This window comes from Tachysurus vachellii, chromosome 6 (genome assembly GCF_030014155.1).
Source record: "Tachysurus vachellii isolate PV-2020 chromosome 6, HZAU_Pvac_v1, whole genome shotgun sequence".
NCBI classification, from domain to species: Eukaryota; Metazoa; Chordata; class Actinopteri; order Siluriformes; family Bagridae; genus Tachysurus; species Tachysurus vachellii.
Genome location: NC_083465.1, coordinates 8,287,236 through 8,312,337, shown reverse-complemented (window position 1 = coordinate 8,312,337; position 25,102 = coordinate 8,287,236). Strand labels below are relative to the sequence as shown.

Here is a 25,102-nt window from a genome sequence, read left to right as displayed (position 1 = left end):
TTTTCTTTCCTTCTGATTTATTGAAAAAGTTACAACATTGATAATGGCACTATGGTTTGCCAGTGTATTAAATATAAACAAAAGGTAAAATCCACCTTAAACAAATCTTGTGTCCAATTCCACTGAAAAGAATATGTTTTACAAAATTTGCACATTTATAATCCTCTCTGAATGTACTGAAAAGGCAAAGGTCAAATCTTTAGCTTTAAGCACAGAATACATTTTATCATATCTTTTATGTTGTTAGCTTCATTTCCCTCATATGACCCAATCAGATACTGTGTCACTGAATATGATTATACATCAGTTCTTATGTATCTTATGTATGGTGATTTACTGATTTCTAAAAAAAAAACCAAAAAACAGGTGAATTGGTTGGAGGAACTGCACTAATGAAAGCAATGTAATCTCACTGTTGCCAAAATGAACGTTTTTAAAGTTTAAAGGAATTAAAGTTTTTTAATGTAAAATTAAGTGAGAGGAGTTTGGAGAAGGATGAGAAATTTAGGAGTGATGTAGCTCTATTCTTTGGCCAGTATTTATCTAAACACTGTGATTAAAATGAGATGTTTCCTCTCATTCCTTGTAAATGTGGCTGAGATGTTCTATTAGTCCCTCCAGCTCTGGGTTCCCCCCTAATCCTGCAATTAGCCTATATGCCTCCTTCTCTAGCTCATGTAGCTTCTGCCTGGTATAAGCAAAGGAGCCCACCTTCTCCAAATATTCAACACAATAGCGCTTGACATCTTCATCCTCAGTGCGTTGACGTAGGATATTCTGGACCTGTGTGCTATGGAGCTGTGTATGGATGGCATGGATGGTGGGAAAGGAGAATTTGCCTTCTGTCAGGTCTTCACAGAAGCTTTTGTTTGCGCCATACTCACGTGAGCAGAGGTTGGCATAGTCATCGCGTATCTGGAACAAGAGCCCAAGTGTGTCTAGAAGGGGCTTAAGGTCACAGCTCCATTTTGAGAAGAGCTGCATGAGGCCCACTGCCAGGCCAAATAATCCACCAGTCTTGCGCAGTACCATGCCACAGTACTCTGCTTCACTTGGGCAAGTGTATGTGTCACGCCAGTGGATGTCCAGGCCTTGGCCACGATGAAGCTCCAGTAGCTGTCGAGTAAACACATGCACAGCCTCAGGGTGTTCCAGTGTCAGCACCTTCTCTAGACCCAAGAAATAGACGTAGTTTGCAGAGTTTATAACAGATGGAACGCCGTAGATGCTGTGAGCTACAGGGAAACCGCGGCGTAATTTAGAGCTGTCCTCAATGTCATCAATCAGGAGACTAGCATTGTGCAGCATTTCCGTTACCTCAATGATTACCTGAAAAAGGCATCTTTGATTAATTTGATTTGAAGTACATATGACTACTGTTCACAAGTGTTTTAATAAATGGCAAATAATAAACAGAAATAAAAATAAAAAGGGAAATCATTAAAATTGAACTGTTAAATTGAACTTGGAAATTTATATACTCAAGCAATATTCAAAACATTCAATCACACTAGCAACAGAGAAGCTGTTCATGTTGAACCATCCATAGAGTGTTTATCTCAGGGGGTAAGGGCAATAAAAGGTACTCACTGGAATGACAATTTTCCACCATGAACAGATGAAGTAAGGGGTTGGAGGATTGGTTGGGGGAGATTGACACGCATACCTCTGTGTTGTTCTTTTGTTAGTAAGAAGCTAGCCAGCTAGTTTTGACAAGTAATGTATAAACCGATCAGCCATAATATTAAAACCAGTGACAGGTAATGTGAATAACACTGATTACCTCAGTAATCAGTGGCACCTGTCACTGTCCAAACTTGTCTGTGCATATCCAAAATAGCAGGTCTTGAGTTTTCCCCAGTATGACAGGCATGCCGAAAGTGATGTTTGGGAATTACAAGTTACAAACAAGTCCCATGCAGCATATTGCCATGTTCAAAGTAAAGGCACAAAACAAAAACAAAAAATGAAAATGCTTAAATTATGACATTAACCTTAGATAGTCTCTATTACCAGCTCCTTCTGTAATTATGGAGTGGTATTAAATCAACATGGTTGAACATTTTTGAAGAATTTCAAGTATCAACATTTACATGTTTTGGCTGTTTTGGTTTTAGATCAATTAATACACAGCTATAATACTTTGTTAAATCCATAATATTAACATACTAATTAATGTTTTAAAAAGATAATCTAGTGTTAGACAACTAGTTTTAACTGGTTAGCTTGTTGCTGTGCTACTTGTTGCTGTTCTACAATTTCAGTACAAAATGTTGCATGAATGTTCACTTTAATGGAACTATATCAATAGCCACTGAGCATTATAACTGTAAAAGTATGGATAAAGTAGCTTTTCATGAGCTGTACATGTTCTGAAAGGAAACAAGACCCACATTCACAGATAAGTCCATGTTTTTTCCACTTAGTACCTCAAATGTGTAGAGTTGGAAATTATGGTACATCAAGCTGCAAATAACCACTTATAAAAGGTGCCACAACACTAGTGACATACACTATAAACAATACAAACAATATAAAGTATATAGTGAGTACTATGTGAAAACTGGTTTGATTTACATGTTACATGAATGTATTTATATTAGCTATCTACATATTAGCAATACAAACTGACTGTACTGCAAACACTCCAAAGACACCAATATATAGAACATGAAAGGATACATTTAAAAAAGAAATAATAAAAAAAAAACTATTATAAGTCTTTCTTCCATTTTATGAGTCAAGCAGTACATAAGAAAAAATTGCAGTTAGGATCTGAAGTTATTTTTCCATGTGTTTAAAAAATCTGGGGTTATGCCAAATGGGTGTGAAATTTGAAGCATGCTGCTTTAGCCTTTGTTAGAAACAATGGGGCATAAAGCCTTAGTTTAATATTCTGAATGGCACAAAAGGTCTGTGATTTTACCTTAGTGATTCAACTGTTCCCCAAACTACCGCAGACTGATCATCAAGCCAATGAATCAAGAGCCCTAATCTGGAATCACCTACAATATTCCTCGGCATTTGGTACAGCTACTAGGAAACAAATGATTATCAATCTTTCAAATAAATGCCACTCATGTTTATTACTATTAATCACTGAAATAGTGACATCTCTTTGAAAGATTGATAATCATTTGTTTTCTTTTATGAATGTTTTGCATTTTTCCCCCTGCTAATTTCTTCTTTTGATATTTTCTTAAATACCTGGGATTGCATTTGCACAATTGCACCAAATATCACATATCAAAAACATTTTTTTGGTATCAGACAATTATATCTACTTCAACCTTTAGTGAGATAAAATCAGTGTGAAGGTTGAATTAGCAAAAAGCATAGGTACACATAAAATTCTGCATGCTGAAGCTCACACAAGCTCGTTAGTGTGCATGTTCAGTGAAAGCAACTCATATGACTCATATTTCATATCACTATAATGCTTAGCCTTATATACAATGTGACAATGTGATTGTAATAATTTCCTTTCTATAACCATGTAACAAGTTAATTGTTTAACCAAGAGAACTTATGAGTATGAGAAAATGTTCTTATGCAAATGATCAGAAAGAAGTAGAGAAAAAGACATGGAAAGTTACCTGCCATTTTTTGTCAAACACTAAAATTCTCTTAATTTTGATTAAAACACCTAATACCAGAATAAGTTTTCAGTACCCCAGTCATCTGTCCTTCTTCCCAAGGTTTACTTTTTATTTGTTGGGACTTTAATTTATTTACTTTGCTTTTTTTTGAGTAAATTTATTTACTACTTTAATTCTGAGAATTACCAAGTTTTAATAAATCTTTAAAAAATGCTTCAATATGCAGTATAGTAAACACCAGATCCTAAGATCGCAGACAAAAGATAAGACTTCTTCCTCAATATTCCTCAATATTCTCAAAAGACTCAGCATTATTATTTTAAGATAAACATGCTCTTACCTGAAGTTTATCATCAGGTACATTGAGCCAGTGGTTGAATGCTTGAGAAAGTTTAGTGCGGATTTGTTTCCCTGGAAACAAAAAAAAAAATTAAAAATTGTATTAATGAAAGTGACAGTTTCCATGCATTATCCATTTAAAAAAAAAAAGCACAACATATAAAACATATTGTCAAGGTTTGTGCAAGTTTGCCCACTTTAGAGTCCACCTACTTCCTAACTATGTTTGGCAATTGTATGACTTCAGGCTTAAATATGGGACTGATATTTATTACACTTATCACACTCTGATCCCAAATTATGAAGTCTCATGCAGACTGGTGCTAAATTATGAGGATGAATGCAAAGTTTTTTTCTATTGCAATTGAGGAGCACTGACTAATCAGAACTTGCATGTTGCGGTCATACATGCTCTTCAAAAACCATGATAACAAAAATTCTCTAAATTACTGATGTATCCACTGAAATAATTATACACATATGAAATTATATATAATCCTGTATATTTCATATGTGTATAATCATTTCATATACAGTGGGTATGGAAAGTATTCAGACCCCTTTAAATTTTTCACTCTTTCATTGCAGCCATTTGCTAAAATCAAAAAAGTTCATTTTATTTCTCATTAATGTACACTCAGCACCCCATCTTGACAGAAAAAAAAACAGACATGTAGAATTTTTTGCAAATCTATTAAAAAATACAGTATTGAGTAGAAGCACCCTTTTGAGCTAGTACAGCAATGAGTCTTGAGAATGTGTATATGTACATGCATGTACATATGTATCTATCTATCTCTCTCTCTCTCATTATATATATGATACACACACACACACACACACACACACACACACACACACACACACACACACACACACACACACACACACACACACACACACACACAGTCGCTGTCGGGCGGAATCCTCGTATCTCCCGTATCTCGTATTTCCCATTACTCCTTTGATTTTCTTGCGCTAACAGAGACCTGGATATCCCCACAGAACACTGCTACACCAGCTGCTTTATCCTCTGCCTATGCTTTCTCTCACTCACCAAGAGAAACGGGCAGTTGTGGTGGTACAGGTGTATTGCTGCCAAAGAAATGGTGCTTTACACCTCTCCTCATTTTCACATTTAACCATCTCCTCTTTTGAATTCCATGCCATTTCAGTTACCTCTCCAATAAACCTTGTTATCATTGTTGTTTACCGCCCTCCTGGTCCCCTAGGTGACTTCCTGGAAGAAATGGACACACTGCTTAGTGTTTTCCCTTCCGATAGCTCCCCTCTGACGCTGCTTGGTGACTTCAACCTCCCCTCTGACAAGCTACATTCTTCTTCCCTCCTGTCTCTTCTCGACTCATTCACCCTTACACTCAACAGCTACATCCCTACACACAAAGGAGGCAATGTCCTGGACCTGGTTTTCACCCGTCCTTCTCCAGCTACAGACGTGACTGCTACCCCACTACACGTCTCTGATCATCATCTGGTATCATTCACCATCACTCTCCCTACCCTACCTAAAACTACCTCTCACCCCCTTGCTCTTACCCGCCGCAACCTTCACTCTGTCTCCCCTTCTTCTGTAGCTTCTGGCACTCTTTCTTCCCTTCCTGATCCTGAGTCATTTTCCTCACTACCCTTGGACTCAGCCACAGATACTTTCCTCCCTTCTCTTTCCTCAACTATGGACTTCCTCTGCCCTATGTTCACTAAACCCAAGAAAACTTCTTGTTCTGCTCCTTGGCTTTCAGATGTGCTGCGCAACATTCGAAGAGAGCTAAGATCATCAGAGAGAAAGTGGAAGAAATCACAACTTGATGCAGATCTTGATTCTTACCGAACACTTCTTACCAGGTTCTCCTCAGATGTGACCTCTGCCAAGACTTCCTTCTACAAGGAAAAACTTGAAGCTTCCTCACATGACCCTCGGAAATTCCACAACATCATCTCTTCTCTGCTCAACCCCCCGGCTCCACCTTCTTCATCCTCCCTGACTGCAGAAGACTTTGCTTCCTTCTACCAGGAGAAGATTGAGGAAATCTGCCGGACCTTCACTTCAGCCCCGACTGCACTTATATCTCAGAGTATGGATTCCCCTACACCTTTGTTGTCGCATTTCTCAACTGTAGTAGCAGAAGAGATTTTACAACTCATCCAGTCTTGCAATCCTACCACCTGCCCATTGGATCTACTCCCTTCCACTATGCTCCAGACCATCTCGCAAGACCTTCTGCCCTTCATTTCCACTATCGTCAATAGATCCATAGCATCTGGTCAGGTACCAACTACTTTCAAGAGAGCAAGGGTTATTCCCATCCTAAAGAAACCCGCTCTGGATCCATCAGACATCAGTAACTACAGACCGGTATCACTTCTCTCATTTCTTTCAAAAATTCTTGAGCGCATTGTCTATAATCAACTGTCTGTCTATCTCTCACAGAACAACCTCCAAGACCCCAACCAGTCTGGCTTTAAAGCAGCTCATTCCACAGAGACAGCCCTTTTGGATGTCTCTGAGAAACTACATGCTGCTAGATCAGCCAAACTGTCATCTGTCCTTATCCTCCTTGACCTTTCAGCAGCATTTGATACGGTCAACCACAAGACTCTCTTATCCACCCTCAGGAGTCTTGGGATTTGCGGCTCAGCTTGGGAATGGTTTGCTTCCTACCTGGAAGGACGCTCATATCAGGTAACATGGAAGGGAGTGACATCTGCTCCACGCAGACTCTCCACTGGCGTCCCACAGGGCTCAGTACTTGGTCCTCGTCTTTTCTCCCTGTATACTCACTCTCTTGGGGAAGTTATTTCCTCACATGGGTTCTCTTACCACTGCTATGCTGATGATACACAACTTATCTTCTCTTTCCCACCCTCAGATGCCACAGCTTCTGACCGGATCTGAGCATGTCTGGCAGAAATTTCATCATGGATGACTGCTCATCAGTTAAAGCTCAATCCTAACAAAACTGAACTGCTGTTCATCCCAGGTGACTCATCCCCAGGTCATGACCTTGCTATATCCTTGCACAACGATCTGATCTCCCCTTCAGCCACAGCTCGCAACCTTGGGGTAACCATGGACAATCAGCTGTCCTTTTCCTCTCATGTTGCTAATGTGACTCGCTCATGTCGGTTTCTTGCAGTGGATTGTCTTGCGCTAAATTCCTTTCCTCAGACGAGCACCAGAACTAGCGGGGGTTTTTTCTTTGAGCCCAGTGTTTTGAAGACATTTACCTCAGAAGACGTGTTGATTTGTTGCGACTCTTCTTGAGGAGAAATATGCCGCGAAGTGTCCAATGGAGTTATGAAATTTGCGCTCAAGCTATTTTCAAGACTTTAGATTGGTTAATAACTTGTGAAACTAACAGACCCACGTGGGGACTGACCAATAGCATTGATATGTGAAAAAATATGAAATTGACCAAATTTCGAGGTTTCCGCCCGACAGCAATGAGATATATATATATATATATATATATATATATATATATATATATATATATATATATATATATATATATATACATACACAGTACACACATACACACACATTGTATCTCCTTCCCACTTCCCTTCGACATAAGATAATGTCCAGCAGTGCCATCATAACTAGGTACACCCATATACCGCCCGGAGATGTCTTGATGACTAGATGAAGCAGTCTTCATGGAAGAATTGTGGCCAAAATATAAATACCTCTAACATAAAAACAAGGATAACCAGCCTTGTCCTCGTCAACACTCTGTGTTCATTAGAAAAGACTTGACGATGTCAGCTGGTCCTTTTGTGGTAGGGCTGAAGTGTTTTTGGAGGCTTACTATAATATCCATGGCAAAGAATATAGGCAAATTGCCATCATAAAAACTGAAGCAGCAGACTATGAAAATTAATATTTGTGTCATTCTCAAAACGTTTGCCTATGTCTGTAGAAAAATTGATGCTCAGAATATGGTCACACCAAATATTGGTTTGAGTTGGATTTCGCTTCTGTTCATTTAATTTTTCAGTTAACAAAATGGAAAGTAACTGTTAATACGCCTATTCTTTCTTCACGCAATCATTCTTATTTTACAGCAGGGGTGTCAAACAAATTCACAGTGGGCCAAAATATAAAACTGAGATAAAGTCACGGGCCAAACTGAATATTTATTGAAAAATTAACTGCAACTGATATGTAATGCTCAACCTTCTTCATATGGAAACAAACTTTAGTTTTGCTTGAACACAGGATTTGGAACAACCAGAGCTTGATATTACAAACACACAAGAAATTAAATTTCCTAATTAAATAAATAAAATAAATTATGCCTCTCACTACAATTTAAATTCCTTTCTGAAGTGGATCTTTTTCAAAACCAACAATAAAACAACCAAAAATAATAATTTCATAAAAAATAATAAAAAAAAAAAAAAAAAAAATTACTATTACCAGTTCATGCCTTGGAGTAGAAAAAGTGCATAAAGAAAACATGTATTCAAACTCAGTTTGCTAAACTCTGATTTACTTTGCACATTGATCCTTGCCTTTTATCTGGGCACACAATGTCGCAAACTTTGACCATACACTTTTTGACAAACTCTCCCTCATTAAAAGGGGCGGGCAGATTTTGCCATCTCTGCTGCCACAATAAAGCTAGCCTTTACAGCAGCTTCACTTTTTGATTTTGCTTTCATGAACATAGTCTGCCAGGAAACCAAACTTTTTTCATCTCCTCCGCCTTCTGGAGCTTCTGCTTTACGTCCAGGTCCTTATACTTCTCATAATGTTTCGTTTTAAAGTGTCTTCTTATGTTATATTCTTTCGTTACCGACACGTTAGCTCTGCACACAAGACAAACAGGTCTTGTCCTTTATATTCGTGAACAGATAATCTGCCTCCCACTTGTCTTGAAAGCTCCTATTGTCCATCTTTCGTTTGGCCATTTTTGTGGAGGGTGGAATTAACTTGCCCGATGTGACTGTAGCATGGTTGTTAACAACTGTCAGCAGAGAATGAGGGGCGCTTGCTGTTCGTGACTACGCGTCAATACAGTGGCAAGGCATTCTGGGATTTGTAGTATTAGCGGAGCATGTGGCTAGCCAGCTGTAATGTACATTTGATATGATCTCGCGGGCCTGAGTTTGACACCCATGTTTTACAGCATTCTTTCACACATTAATACAAATTGAGGAGGGCTACTGTGGAAATATAAACGTTGTGAAAATTATTTGATGATAAGGACCATGAAACACTAGGAAGACAGCAGCAAAAGTGACAGCAGAATTTAACATCCACAAAAGAACTGCAATTGCTATTAATTACAGACACCAATGCAAAATTGAAATAAAAAATAAACGGCAATAATTTAAACGGCAATAATTTAACTTAAATAAACGGCAATGAATAGATTAGTTGCAATTGCTATTAATTACAGACACCAATGCAAACGTGAAAAAGATTCAATCAAATGAGTTTCATAAATTAATATTAAAATTTTTAAACTAGAAGATATTCAGAAGTTGTATGAATCTACTCCTAGAAGTTTGGAAGCTGTATTAATTTATACTGACATGCAATATTTGTGTATTGGCTCAGATTAACTTTTCCAGTTTTTCTTTCTTGGTGGGTTATCCTTTTCAATAACAAATGTATTCATTGTTGAAACCAGGTTCTTAACTCAGAAGCCCAACTATTTGTTAAAAAAAATCTACATTGGTTGTCTCATTACATGATATATAGGGCACTTATATTATTAACTTAACAATAAAGGAAATGCAAAATTGAGCAAGGATCTGAGCAAAACTGACAAGGTCCAAATTGGGATGACTAGATCTCATGGAAAAATGTCAGATCTTGTGGAGTGTTTCTAGTTTGCAGTGGTTACTACCTACCAAAAGAGGTCCAAGGAAGGGCAACTGCTGAACCAGCAATAGGGTCATGGAAACCCAAGATTCACTAATGCGCTTGGGGAGTGAAGGCTAGCCCACCTGGTCTGACTCCACAGAAGATCTATTTTAGCAGAAAATGCTAAAAAACCTTAATGCTGGCAATGATGGTTATGAATCACATATTGCAGCTTGCCATGCATGGAAATGTGTTGCCACAGACAGATTAGAGTTCCAATTCTGAAAGTGTCTGCAATGGGCACCAATGAGCATCATTACTGGTCCATGGAGCACTGAAAGAACATGCCCAGGTATGATGAATCACTTTTCTACATCATGTGGACAGGTGAATGTGTGTGGCTTATCTAGGGAAGAGACAATGCCAGGAGTAACTATGGGAAGAAGACAAGCTGGCAGAGGCAGTGTGATGCCATGGACAATGTTTTGTTGGAAAACCTTGGTTCATGGCATGCGGATATTACTGTGACCTACCTGATATTGTCCTACCTAAACATTGTTGCAGACCAAGTACATCCCTTCATGGCTGTGGCCTCTTTCAGCAGGATAAAGTGCCCTGACACTGCAAAAACTGTTCAGGAATAGTTTAATGACCATGACTAACAGTTCCAGGTGTTGTCTTGGCAGCCAGTTTAACTAGATCTCAAACTATCAAGCTTTTGTGTGATATACTGAGTATATTTTGTGTTATTCCAAACCACAGAGGGCCCCAACCACTAACTATAAAGGTAGTACAGTAATCTTAAGCAGCAGGATTAGCAGGTATTGGCATGCTTTATTATTTATCACCACTTCTGCCACTTGCAACAAATGATGTGCACAGTTGTGAATTTGTACTGTGAATTTCAAGAACATAATTAATGATTAGATGCTTAAATAAACAGCAATGAATAGATTAGTTGGCTATTACCCACCAACCCCTTAGATCTACTGTATCATTGAGTGCCATGCTGTCTTCTAGAAATAATATTAATGTTTTACCTGGTAGCTGTAGCAGGTAATTGTATGGTTCTAGTAGAATCCTTTCAGTAGCATTTTCCTCCAGATTGTCCATTGTCCTTACTTCCATAAATAAGTAAAACATATTGACAAACATTAATGACAACGCTTAAAAACATCATATGATAGATAACCAACAATGTACTGTATAAAGAGTAGTGGTACTGATATTTGACTTTTGAGCAAAATACATATCAAGTAGATATTATAAATAACAAAAATTAACATTTAATTTATTGCAATAGGTTTCCCTTATATAGGAAATATGTCACATATCTGCCAGTCCACTCATCTCACAGACTGCTGGGCTTGTTTATAATGTTTATTTGCATTGTTGAATGAGAAAACAATTACAAATTAAAAAAAAAAGGCTCAATGCTTATACCATACTAATTAAACATTAATTTTCCTGACCAATCTTCCAAAGTTTTTTTTTGTTTTGTTTAAATATTGGGTATATACAGCTCTGGAAAAAATTAAGAGACTGCAAAATGACCAATTTAAATGTTTTTTATATTTATAGCTATGTGTTTCAGAACAATAAACATTTGTTTTATTCCCCCAAATTACAAATAAACATTTTCATTTGGAGCATTTATTTGCAGAAAATGACAATTGGTCAAAATAACAATAATAATAACAATAAAAATAAGATGCAGTGTTTTCAGACCTTAAATAAAGCCAAGAAAACAATCTTATATTCATTTAGAAATACAAAACTAAGGTGTTTGTGTGTACTATTTGGTGGAATAATCTTGGACCAGCTACATTGGCGAGTACATTGATGACATGACCGTCTCCAAGACCACCACCACACGCTCCAACCAAAAGCTGTGGATGACTGCTGTAGTCTAGAAACTTAGACTTTAGGGCAGGGGAGAGGATGACTAAGAGAACAGTGAGCGTCAAATTGTCCCTAGCCATCAAACAACCGGCAAATGTGGCAGGGCATCCAGGCTATCATGAACTACAAGTCAGCTTCACCTGCCTGTGACAGTGACGCCTATCATAAAGGTGTGCTGAATGACTTCTATGCTCGGTTTGAGGTGCAGAACAATGCAGTGGCAAGGAAGAAAATCCCTACACCCAAACGACCAGGTACTCTATCCTTCGGCTGAGGTGAGGAGAACTCTGCATAGAGTTAACCTACGAAAGGCTGCTGGACCATATAACATTCCTGGCATTCCATACACCCAGTCTTCACTGACATCTTCAACATTTCCCTGAGCAGCGCTGTTGTTCCTAGGTGCCTCAAGACAACCATCATCATGACAAAGAAGTCTACAGTGTCCTGCCTCAATGACTATCATCCTGTCGCACTCTCAGGATGTCACACCCATTGTAATGAAGTGCTTCGTGAGGCTCGTCATAAGGCACATCAAGATCCATCTACCACCCTCACTGGACCCCCTGCAGTTTGCATATCGTCCAAACCACTCCACCAATCATGGTGGGTCTCATTAGCAAGAAGGACTAGTCAGCATACAAAGTTAAGGTGCAACAGCTAACTGCCTGTTATGGAGCCAACAACCTGTCTCTGAATGTTGATAAAACTAAAGAGGTTGTCTTCAGAAGAGCACAGTGTGACCACTACACAGAACATTGACGGATCAATGTAGAGATCTTCAACAGCACCAAATTCTTTGGAGTTAATCAGGCTTAGAACTTCACCTATGCAACAACTGATGCTGCAGGGCTTTCTTGCTGATGGAGCTGGTGTTGAGTAGTTACTCAACACCAGCTCAATCAGCAAGAAAGCCCTGCAGCATCAGTTCCTATGAAGGCTGAGGAAAGCACTATTTTAATAGTGCACTATCTTGCACTATTGCAAGACCCTGCAGCGGATAATGAGGACAGCTGAGAAGTTCATTGGTGTCTCTCTTCCCTCTATCATATACTTTTGCACCAACAGCATTGCGGATGACCCCACACACCCCTCATACACACAGAAAAAGGTACCATAGCATTTGGGCCCTCATGACCAGATTGTGTAACAGTTTTTTTCCATGAGCCATCAGACTTGATGACCGTGTCTTGATGTGGTGTTCCTCCATCCACACCTTGATTGACCTTGATCGTGCTGGAAAAACCAATCGTCAGAGTTGGGGATTACTGCTAGATCAGAATGAAGCACGTTTTTTAAGGACAAACTTATACGTTATACGGTTCATGTGGCCTTCCCAAAAAAGAATGTGCCCAATTCCAACTTTGCTGAAATAAGATCACTGATCCGCCATCAAATTTCATATTGGGTGCAAGAACCCAGCTGAGATTTGCCAATCATTTTGTAGGTCCCTTGACATCATCATACAGTGTTCAGCAACATTCATATAAGTGGTCATCCTGGTCAGTGGGGAGCTGTTTTCACCTTATGCTGTTCTATAGCTTTGTTCTCTCTAATGTCTACAGCTTGACCTTGTTCCTATGAACCACTGCCTTTGAAATTTTAACAATGGAATCAACCTGATGCTCATTGTAGCCCTCAAAATTTCACTATTTTGGCATGGGCAATAAATATCATTTGCCTCTAAATATTTTAAAATGTACATATTGTACACACATATTGCACTGACTATATGTTTGAGCAAATTGCACATTTTCACGTCAACTCATTATCTGTACAATTGTTCTGCAATTTCTGGAGTTTGCTCCTAAGAATTTCACTCACCAAGGCACATGTTCTCTGGTGATGTGACAATCTTTAGGGGGGCTTAGTCCACAGTGAAATATGACTACATAGTAAGCCAAAAGTTATGGTATTATTTAAAATGGCAAAAGTGGACACTTATGCATGATGTAATGATGCCAGTCTTGAATCAAATCAGTTCATGTATGTGTGCATTCTCTACAAACAGTCCAATTAATGCAGTCATTAATAAAAAAAAATAATTATTATTAATTAATATTAATATTTTGTTTGTGCTATCAACTCTGGTAATAAGAATAGTGAAATTTCACTGCTTTTGGTTGCAGTCTTTGCGGTTTTCCGCCGATTAACGTTATAGATAAATGCCTCCAGCTCTGACTTCGCGTGCAGCCTGCTTCTCCGCTCAAATAAAGCAATTATGCAACTGAAGACGCACTTTTGAAAGACTACAACGCACATGCGTAAAAGCAAAGTGAAAAAATTCGCTCTTGGATCAAACTGATAAATAATGTTCTTTCCCATAGACGACATGTCCTGCATTTTAACGTAATTTTTATTGTTTATTTTTTAAAGTAAAAATTACCGTAATTTCCGCACTATAAAGCGCACCGAATTATAAGGCAGTCTCAATTACGGGGTCTATTTCTGTACTTAACCCATACATAAGGCGCACCGTATTATAAGGCGCATGCTAAAACATACGGTCTACAAAAAAGGTAACTGAAGGAAAACAGTGAGTTTAGTTCAACTTTATTCTACTATATAACAACACACACACACACATTATTTTTTAATCAATCTTCTCCCACAAATCCATCAAAGTCCTCATCTACTGTGTCTTCTTAACTTGGCGCAGTTCATTTTCTTGCTTCTTCCACTTCCGACCCATAGATTCACTGATGTTGAAATCTTTCGCAGCTGCTCTATTCCCATTTACAACCGCGTAACTGATAGCCTGTAGTTTGAATTGTGCCTCGTAATGTCTCTTCACTGGTGCCATTTTCGGGGGTCCTTAGACAAACAAATGTTGTCGTCTTCTTCTTCTTCTGATTTTTATTGGTTGATGGCAAACAAATTTAAGGTGCATCTACCACCTACTGGACTGGAGTGTGGAGCGCATATAGGTTAGGAAGAAACAAAATGTTGTTTTGCAACATACCGGTAGTATACCTACCAGAGGCATGGCGGAGGCAAGTGTACATACTGTACGTATTACGTAATGTTCTCTGATTGGTTTATCGCTGCCAGCGTACGTAGTGTATGTATTAGTCCCTGTGTCAGCGGGAAATGATCCGACAGTCAATCAAGCGGAGCGCTTACCAAAGTCGCACAACAATATTTTTAGAGATTTTTGGAACTAGGTGCACACATAAGACGCACTGGATTATTAGGCGCACGGGAAATATTAGGAGAAAATTTAAGGCTCTTAGGTGCGCCTTATAGTGCGGAAAATACGGTATACTTTTAGGGTGGCTGAGATCACAGACAGGGGGGCTGGAGCCACCCTAAACAAGGTCTAGAACCGCCCCGGGTTACTCCTGTTCCTGGCAAATCAGAACCCTTCCTTATACTGCCACAACTGGACAATCTTGCAGTTCTATATATATGCTCATAATTCTTAATAAACTTATAGAGATCTTGCCATCTGAAGAACTTGTCTCTGTGTCTATTTTGGCAACTCTGCCCAGATCCAGAACGGGAGCATGCAGCAGGGTAATCTACAGCCTCTGTCTTTAAACATCAAACTTTAACACCAAGTAAAACAGAAAATGAAAAAAAGCTATTGCCTTATTTTTCAGGCCATATGGACTGAGTTACTATTTTGTGAGAATTTAATTGCTCAGTATGTTTAAGCCTGTCCTAGGGCTGGGCGATATGGCTGAAAACTGTGTCACGATATCAGTGTTTCATATCGGTCGATATCGATAATTAGTGATATTTTTTATGACCCCTTTAAAATAAGGACGAGGAGAAAAATATATTACATTTAAACATTTTTATTTTGACCTTAACCTTCCTCTGATCATAATCCCTTCAGTTATTAAGACCGAAATGTAAACAACCAGGAAAACTCAAATAATTATAATGTAAACATAAGTCTAAAGTCTCAATGTACACTTAATTATCTCTTAACATTTAAGGTGCAAAATGAAAGAAAATTGCAAAGTGTTTAATATAAACACAGAGAAAAACTTGAGAATTTAGTGCAAGTTTAGTGCTAGGAAGTTCACTAGCTGTTTACCTTCTGGTGAATAAAGTGTTTTAAAATATGTGCACTGTTTTGTAAACAAAATATATGTTAATATGTTGGAAACAAGTTTGACTAAAAAGTTAGACTAAAAAAAAAAAAAAAAAAAGAGGCTATCATATATACTTCATTTTTTTAAAGCAGTCAAAACGAGTTGACTCAGTGCTCCTAATTTGTATAGGAGGACAATAGGAGGGTTAAATAGAATTTGCTTAATAATTTGGAACAGGGTGTAAAACACAAACCTGATACAGTACAGAAACATTGTTTAAAATATAAAACCTGCAGAAATATGAAAAAGTAGCTGACCTTTCCTCTTTTATTTACAATTTCAGCCCTAGCCTGTCCCTAGTTTATGTATCTACAGCAGCTGCTTTATTCTGGTCCTATCCTGACAATATAATTTGCAACCAATCCCAAATAGATATAATAGGTGCATTCACAAACTGGAGTAAAGGACTTCTTGTAGGAAAATAAATCGATTACCTATTCGATGTCACCAGTGTTGTAATGTAATGGAGTACAAATAATTTGTTACTTTCCTTAAGTAGAAATTTCACATACTGTATCTGTACTTTACTTCGCTATTTAAATGTCAACTTTGACTTTTACTCCACTACATTTCCTAGATAAAATGTATACTTTTATATTTCCACTAAGCATCTTTGTTACTCGTTACTACAAAATAACGAGTCACGAATCACTGCTCCTAGATTGCATTATGCTCCGCACGCTCTATTTCAGCGTAATGTTGCCAAAGGAGCAGTGGCAGAGCCAGAGGGGTGTCCGGGGTGGCACTAAACACCTCTGACATCTGATTGGCCACCCAGGTGCCACCCCGAATTTTTATTTGATAGCATTGGAAGTTTGGTGCTGATTGACATCTCATTTCACCTATCAAAAGAAGTCTTTGTTTGATGTTTGGTCACGGCACCGCTCAACATTTCAAATCCATCAATCAATGACAAGAAAGAGTTGAGAGGTACAGAATAATACTGTAACATCAAAGTTGAGATAAAACATCAGGATTAGTTTTCCAGAAAAATATTTTGAAAGTTACGTCACTATATAAATTAGATGCTATTAACAGATTAATTAGACAAGAGAGATCGGTTTGTTCCCCAGTTTAGCCATAATATACATTACATTGACATTTGTGCTAGTTATACATGTATACAGTGCAGTGTCTGTGTGTAAGTCTTTGACTGTTTAGCTAATATGAGGTAACTAGTTTTACAGCTGTCAGTGTTTAATGTTATTAAACTATGTATCTGGTAATGTTACTCAAAATATTACTGCAATTGCAGACAGCCTGTTAGCTATCATAAAGATGTAAAAAATACAGGTAGCTAAGTTCCTTACTGCACAGTAGGGCTACCCATTAGTGATGCGCGGGTCGTCTCATAACCCGCGGGTCCCGCGGGTGACCCGCGGGTCGGGTTGGGGCGGGTAAAAAAATTGTCACTTTACTGCGGGGCGGGTTGGGGCGGGTCATTAAAAGCAAAATATAAAAAAAATATTTTGGAATATATATTTTTATATTTTATGTGATTCTTTGATAAGGTTACAATACGTAGGCCTACGTAGCAACGTAACTTGCGTGATGACCCCAAATCTTTGGCTTCGCGTCATGAAAGCGCCAATCAGCTCCCGCCACAGGCACAACAATAAAAGAGATAATTAAAATGGAAGACGAAGTGCGCGTGAAATTAAGGTCGGGAATTTACAAAATCCGAAGAAAAGAAGGTAAATCTGCAAAATCTAATGTTTGGGAACGGTTCTCAGAAATTGTTGCAGCAGGAGACAACAGCAGTATCGGCTACGTTAAGTGCAACTCGTGTGAAAAAATATACAAACACGAGAGCCACAAAACGGGTACTTCCAGCATGTCAAGGCATATTTGTGAAGGGTTTAAGAAAAAGGACGACACGTCTCAAAATATTACCGCTTTTCTCAAAAGTAAAGTACCAGCACATGTCAAGTCCGAGGTTATAGACGCTTGTGTTGAATTGTGCTGTCAAGATCTGCGGCCCTTCGACATAGTATCTGGAGATGGATTTCATACCGTAGCCCAGTGTCTAACATTGGTTCACGTTACGGACGTGTGGATGCCAGCAGTGTACTCCCTCACAGACAAACTGTTTGCGACAGAGCCAAAGCAACCACGACAGAAAAAAAAGAAATCCTCTCAAAGAGCATAAATAAAGCTCTGGATTATGGCATAGCTATTACCACTGACATGTGGACTGATGAGTTCAACAAACGGGCATACACGGCGTTTACTGGTCACTTCATTAATGACGACTGGAAATTGGAGAGCCGTGTCATAACCACAGCTGAATTTGATTCTACTCTCAAAAAGACAGCGCACAACATCCACGACCAAATCATTAAGGAGCTGCATGACTTTGGTATTGACCCTGCTCGCTTATCAAAAGTAATGTTTGTAACTGACCAGGGCGCAAACATAAAAGCTGCTCTTCGCAGCTACAAGTGGATGCCCTGCACAGCCCATGTCATTAACATCGTTCTCAAACACACGTTTGATATAAAAGAGAACACACCAACATACATGCGTGACGTGAGTGATACCATTGAGAAGTGCAAAAGCCTCGTGAGATACCTGAAAAAATCCGAGACTGTGGTACAGCTCCCACACACTGTGGCGCAGGAATGCGAAACCCGATGGAATAGTAAAGTTGCGATGATGCAGTCAGTCAGTAAACAGTAACGTGAAATCCAACAGGCCTTGAAGGAGAAAGATCAGCTCCACAGAATTGATGGCATTCAGCTGGATGTGTTGAACACAGTTACTGAGTTTTTGTTGCCTTTTAAAACTGCGAGTGAAGAGATGGAGGGTGAAAAGTATCCAACTATTCAACTGGTCGTGCTTTGGTTTTTTAAACTGAAGAAACACTGCGAGCCCCAATACGGTGATCCGGAGTACATGGTTTATATTCGGGCACTGGCAACGCAGCTGCTAAACGAGAAAATGTCCATCAGCGTCACCCACAAGCTTGGAATGTTTTTTTGTCCCCGTTTTAAGTCCCTGAAGATGTTTCAAGCGGAGGAAAGAAACGCCGTGTACGACCAGGCCAGAAGACTTGTCAGGGAATTTAACTGTATGCTCACACCTCCAGCAAGTGTCCCGGCGACGGAGCCAGAGGCAACGCCTCGAGGTGAGTAGCACCAGCGAATAGGGCTATAGGCTTGGGTCTTACGTTATAGCTACAGTGGTCTAATGTAGGCATATGTGTAAAATATTAAATATTGTTATATTTTACTTTTTAGTTGACGAAGCCGAGAGAGTCAAAAGAAAAAGAGATGAGTTTAGTGAATGGGAGGATGGAAGTGAAGAATTTGCCGAGAGAGACGAGGTTCAGCGCTACATTGAGGGTCAGTTCTTCTGGGACGGAGAGGACATTCTAAGCTTCTGGCAGTCGCAGTCAACCGCCTTTCCCGTGCTTGCCAAAGTGTCAAAAATGATTCTCTGTATCCCAGCCACAAGCGGATCAAGCGAGCGCACATTCAGCTGTGCTGGCCGGGTGCTCGAGGCTAGGCGAAATAGATTAAATCCGGGTACAGTGGATGCAATTCTTTTTTTGCACAGTGAACGTAAAAACGCTAAATGAACATTTCCGTGTGTTAAATAAAACAAAAGTTCAATGTTTATGTAGCATAGGCTGTAAACTGTATGTCTATAAAAATCTGAAAGAGATTTTGTTTGAGCCTTTTTCTGTTTTAAAATAGGCTACTGTAATTTGTCAGACCTATTCATAGGTCTTCTATAGAGATAATTACAAACGATGCTTTGTAAATGTCGAAAATGTTTATATTTTGGTGTTAATATGACCATGCTGCTTTCTATGGTGAAATAAAACCTGCTTTCATTTACATTACAATGCGTCTATTTAATGGTCGCGGGTGCGGGGCAGGACGGGTTGTAAAAATAAAAACAGTGGCGCGGGGCGGGCTGGGGCGGGCCAATAATTTCATAAAAGCGGGACCCGCGGTTTGGAAAAAAACCCGACCCGCGCATCACTACTACCCATGATTAAAGTAGTAATTTATGCTGACAGTTGATTTTAAAGTGTAATTATTATAGTGGGATTTGTAGTTAAATTTGAGTTTGAATTAAAAAAATCTGTATTTGATGCTTAAATGTATTATATCCATGTGTCATATTTTTACATAGGGTCAAAAAAAATGAAAAGAAAGGCAGAGATATCAGACTTCTTTTTAAAGACGCAAACTTTAAGTTTAGATTGTTATAGATGGTTTCATCAGTTTAGGCTTTACATAAAAAATGTAATTAGGTGTTGATTTGTGTGTGACATACACAAGATAAAATTATAACATAATATATTATAAATTATAAAACAGATTATGAGAAATATATTCTACCTCTAATGAGCAATTATAGGATTCATCCATGCTCCTTGTTAGGGTAATTTGTGTCTGTGGACCTTAGGGGGTCCCCTTTAGGGGGTCTGTGGACCCCCTAAAGTTGCCTTGGCCACCCCCTGGCCACCCCATTTGCAAGAAATGTTTCTGTACATTGGAATGAAAGATACTTCCTACCGGATGAAGTGCCTCTTATGACTACTGATAATCACTGAAATTTTACTTTTTACTTTTACTTCAAATACTTAAATACATTAAATATCAGAAAATTACTTTTGATACTTAAGTACAGTATATATCAGATACTTTAAAAAACCTTTACTTGAGTAATATTCTAAAAGGCAACTTTCACTTCTACCAAAGTCTTTTTCTAGTACGATATTTGTACTTTTACTCAAGTATTGCTTTTTAGTATTTTATACAACACTAGATGTCACAGCCACATTATCAACATGTGTCAGAGGTCTCCCATATATATATATATATATATATATATCCCTAAATAGACAATGATATATTGTTAGAGACATTAGTAACGACCAACAGTGATTAAATGTTTATGGAGTTGCAAAACCACGTATACAGATGAGCTCATTTATCATGTGTAACGGAGGAAACAAACTTGCCACCAACCTTGTGCCGTTTAAATTGATGATGTAGTCGCTGTCGCTGTCGCTGTCGCTGTCGCTTCCCCCCCCCACAAGTTAGACAAGCTAACATTAGCGAGGTCACCAAAGCCAAGCGTGTGTAATAACCATACACACACCGACGGATTACCTAATTTCAATCATTTTAAAAGTCATTGTGCATCCATAAGAGAAAACTAAACGTCATAATGCAAAGACAAGAAGTAAATTCAATCTACAGCTGCCAGACCCGCTGCGTGCTCTTCCGGTCTTATTAACTCCAACGCCCGCTTACGACGTGGCGCAAAGCACTAGAGAGGGTGGAGACTGGAATCCCTCTTCGCCACAGAATTATGGGAAATGTGTTTCAAATTGGGTAAACTGGAAACGTAAGTGCTTCTTGGAACTACATCTCCCAGATATGCTCCAATACCGTCTTTATGTGGAATACAAAGCCGCTTTTTTCAACTCGTGTGTTCCAATGAGATCTAGAGGGCGTCCATTTACTCAGATAGTAACTAATAAGAGAGAGGCATTTCCGTGGGGGCGGGTTTGTATACCTGTCAATCAGTTTTATAAGGGTAGAGGATCGCCGGAGAGAAAAGGCGAGATACTAGTGAGACATTTCGACGGATTTGCTCAACGACGTGTTATTTGAATGACATTTCAACGTTAATGCTCGAGTTTGATGTTTATTCCGAAGGATTAATGCTAATGCGCTATTTCGGGCAGTCTTGTTCAAGTGTATTCATCAGGTAGGAAGATTTTTTTTCATGAGTAATTCTAGCTTGATCATCAATAGGAGGTAAATCCGTGTATTTATAAAACGGTTAATGGCGATGTTGCTTCAGACACCCGCTTAAACCACAAGCTCGCAGTGCTTTACTTGTACATTAGTGAACCACAAATCAAAACAGTTTGCTGTAACGTACTCGGACAAGGGCAGACTTGTATGCCTAAACTGCATAGACATAGTGCACTGCTTTATATCGTTTTAGCTGTACGCGTTTGCGCATTAAAACTTGCTTTTGCCCATTTGTGTTCAGATTCGTCCAGTGGCTTTATGCTGCTGCTCGTCATCAAGTAAGTGATCTGGGAAAACACTGCCTTACTGGAAATACCTTACGTAAGGACTTGATGTAGGACATCGCTATTTACCAAACCTACTTCTGACCGAAAACCGTGTGCAGTCGTTTGTGTTTGCGGGCTAATAGATTGAATCAGATGAAAATGGCTTGGGCTGTTAGAGGGTAACGTTATGAGTAACAAGCTTGTTTGTTAGGGGTGATGGTGACGTCTTTTTGTTTTCCTCATCTGCTTGATTTTATGGACTCATGCGTTATTTATTCTGTTGTGCTTTAGGATCTGTCTTTTTTCTGCTCCTTTGCCTTCGTTTTGCATCAAATCTCGTCGATGGAGCAGAAATGGCCGGCGTCTTTGGGCTATAACGGTTTTGTGGCAAGCTTTTCATGTCCACAGTAGATATAATGGCCAAGCGACAGTGAGGCGAGGATAATAGTGTGACATTGTTGTTTAATCAGCCTTATGAAGGACACCATAAGGATTGCTTTGGGACGAGCCAAAATTAAGACTGAAAAATCACATTTATTGTGTGATGTGAAATCGTAACGTTATTTATATTCGTGTTAACTGCAGTATGTGAATAGGTCAACATAAAGAAAGTAGAAGCCACAAACTTGGTTACATTTTATTGAGCTTGTTTAGTCGACCTTGCACTAGAAGCTTTTTAGTGTGCCTTTAGCGTCATCCTGTGTGTATGTGTGTTTGTATGTGTGTGTGCGTGTGCGTGTGTGCGCGCCAGCGTTTTGGAGCCCAGCTGCTACACACCGAAAGCCTCTTTTCTATGTGCTCTCTTTGTACAAACATCAACAAATGCGCTAGAAATTTCGTTTACTAAATTATGTAGACAATTAACCCATTTCTTCAACATCACCGTTCTTCTGTAATCCTCACTACTCACTATTGTAGCTAACTGAAAGTAAATAGATCGAATATGGCTCGACGACAGACGTTGTTGTTGTATCCCGAAAGTGCAAAATGGTCCAAATTTTTTTTATATGACGGCGTTAGAGTGATTGTTGATTGTCTTGAGTGTGTCTCCATTTGTCAGTTTTCCCAGCTGGACCCGCTGAACGGACTGTTGTGTGCCACAGAAATGGCGTCACCGGCTGCAGCGCAGACATTACACGACCTCGCGCACCAACCGGGGCTTTGCTGTGCTGCTGTGTAAATGTCTCTGTAAATACGTAGTGGGATTAAAGATTTAAGGCTGATGTAATCATCAGCTTTCCGTTACAGCAAAAAGTTTAGAATTTTAAAGTCCGCCTTTAGTCAGTCTCTGTGTGTTGACAGACTGCTTGGTTGTGGAAAAGAATCTTCTAAATCAATATAACAAATAACCCTCAAACTTTTATCATGCAGTAAAAGCAAAAAAAAATTGCAAATGTTCTACAGACCTCACTGACTCTCAAGCAAAAACGTAATAAAAGAGTGAATAGCAGTTACAAACTCACTCATGTACATGTATGCATGATTAATCTCTCAAGTTACATCTTGGATATTCTTTATTCTTCTGTTATAAAGAAACATTTTTTTCTGCTTTTTAGCTGAAGAAACAGCACAGCAGTTGTGGACGGAAATGAAGGTAAGCTGATGGATGCTAAAACTTTCTCCAGTCTAGAATTAAGAGCCAGGTAAATGCAGACGTTTCAAATAATGACCTATAATGAGTAATATAGATAAACAAGATATTTTCTATGATCCATAAGTAAGGTAATAGTAGGAAAAGAGATGACAATGTTCCTTGACAATGGTTGGTTACATCTACATGATGTTCTAAGCGTAATATACAAAATAAAAAATTAAAAATGGGGTTGAAATGGTTGCATTGACCTGTATTATAGCTGCTTGTTGAATTACTTGTTTTTAAGAGAGATTTAAGTTGTCTTAATTTAAACTTCATAGAAATCACATTATATGAATTCTACTGGAGAGTCCCAGTACTATCATCAGTGATCACAAATGTGGTTGTAACCTCATAAAACCTATTTCCATGTGCTATTTTAGACTTTTAAAGCTACACTAGCTGCACTAGCAGTATACACTAGCATAGTAATTCATTAACAAAATAGACAAATTTCCATGTTCATTTTCTTTTGCTAGTTCACTGACAATACACGGAGTGACACAGACTTGGTGGAATAACAGAAGTCAATATACATAAAATGTATATTGCATAAATATATAAAAATGCACCAAAATCTTTATTAAATATGGAGTTCTAAGCTTGACTAATGAATGAATGAATTAACTTATTTATTATTATTATTATTAATAATTAACTATAAAGTTAATCATAGCTTTGGTACACTACAAAACAGAATACCCAGATATTTCTTTGCATGCATTGAAAATTATGATCCACTTTGCAAACTCTTATATCTGTCTGAATTAATATATATAATGATCATATTTTGAAAATAATCAGATTAAGGGCTTTTAAAATTTATAATGTTTTTTTTGAGGGTCAAGGCAGGACTGGACTTGGTTGAGAAGGTTGTTTGTCTAAAAAATAAAATTTTAACCCATGGACACTATTTGTCTGTAGCCTTACCCAAACAAGACTAAATTTACTTCGTTCATGGGGTAATTTTTCTTATTTTACATTTATTCCTCTGACTTTATTAATGTCCAGATAAGATATGCCTTTATTTGTCCAGTTCAACCATGTCAGTGTTTTTCTCAGGCCTTCCCTGAGGAAATTAGATCTTATCAGTTTAGTCCCAACTGGATGAACCTCTCTGTAATTTTCTGTCTAAATGTCTCCTGACATTTGGGGGGAAAAGTTGTTTGACTGCTGTTACTTGTTGTATTAGTGACCCCTTCTTCATACTGTATATTAAACACTTTTTCAGTTGCAAAATGGATTGGTCAGATGAGATTATTACATAGTGTGAGGTAGAAAATGCTACGCTTTTGGACTTTTATCTTTGTGTTAGTGAATGAATTAATTTATAGAAAAAAAATAGATTTGTGTTTGTTTTGTTTGGTATTTTATCAAGTTGCTGTAGGTCACGGGTAGACTATTTTTATTTGTTTAATTTTTAGGTATCCCTTCTTACTGGAATTTGTAATTGGTCCCATACAGTACATTACAGTACTATCTGATATAAACCTAATGCATTGTTTTGATGAACAGATGACACAAGATGAACATGATCTGAATATATTTTACAATTGAAAGCAAATCAGACTGAAAACTTTGCTCTGCCCAAGTCTGCAAGTCCCACAAGCAACTGAGGAACACATTATGTGGCATTTGGGT

General features: G+C 38.4%; 2 protein-coding genes across 4 annotated transcripts in view; one reads left to right on the top strand and one right to left on the bottom strand.

Annotated features, from left to right (window-relative positions):
• On the bottom strand, positions 1-21,049 carry ggps1 (geranylgeranyl diphosphate synthase 1). 2 transcript variants are annotated; one of them, XM_060872004.1, is made up of 4 exons: positions 20,765-21,049; positions 10,815-10,895; positions 3,940-4,010; positions 1-1,329 (listed from the first exon to the last, which is right to left on the bottom strand). In XM_060872004.1, exons 2-4 carry the CDS (start codon positions 10,885-10,887, stop codon positions 577-579), a joined length of 897 nt encoding a protein of 298 aa, XP_060727987.1. In that variant the 5' UTR covers positions 10,888-10,895; positions 20,765-21,049; the 3' UTR covers positions 1-576. The 2 variants fall into 2 exon arrangements, with proteins under 2 accessions (XP_060727987.1, XP_060727985.1); XM_060872002.1 differs by lacking the exon at positions 20,765-21,049 and having other exon boundaries at positions 10,815-10,955.
• Positions 21,050-21,306: 257 nt separating this feature from the next.
• The window catches only part of arid4b (AT-rich interaction domain 4B), an 86,528-nt gene continuing 82,732 nt past the window's right edge, over positions 21,307-25,102 (top strand). The window contains exons 1-2 of one of the 2 annotated variants that reach the window (XM_060871999.1): positions 21,307-21,512; positions 23,385-23,422. In XM_060871999.1, the coding sequence (XP_060727982.1) occupies positions 23,417-23,422 (6 nt within the window). In that variant the 5' untranslated portion in view covers positions 21,307-21,512; positions 23,385-23,416. The remainder of the gene's footprint in view (positions 21,513-23,384; positions 23,423-25,102) is intronic. The other variant, XM_060872000.1, reaches the window with a different exon arrangement.

Bases quoted from the DNA above. Each gene is read 5' to 3' on its own strand.
- ggps1 (XM_060872002.1), bottom strand. From the start codon at position 10,929: ATGTTTGTCAATATGTTTTACTTATTTATGGAAGTAAGGACAATGGAC. The intron at 4,011-10,814 runs GTAAAACATTAA...TTTTGTTTCCAG, and splicing joins TTACCTGCTACAGCTACCAG to GGAAACAAATCCGCACTAAA. The intron at 1,330-3,939 runs GTAAGAGCATGT...TGCCTTTTTCAG, and splicing joins TACCTGATGATAAACTTCAG to GTAATCATTGAGGTAACGGA.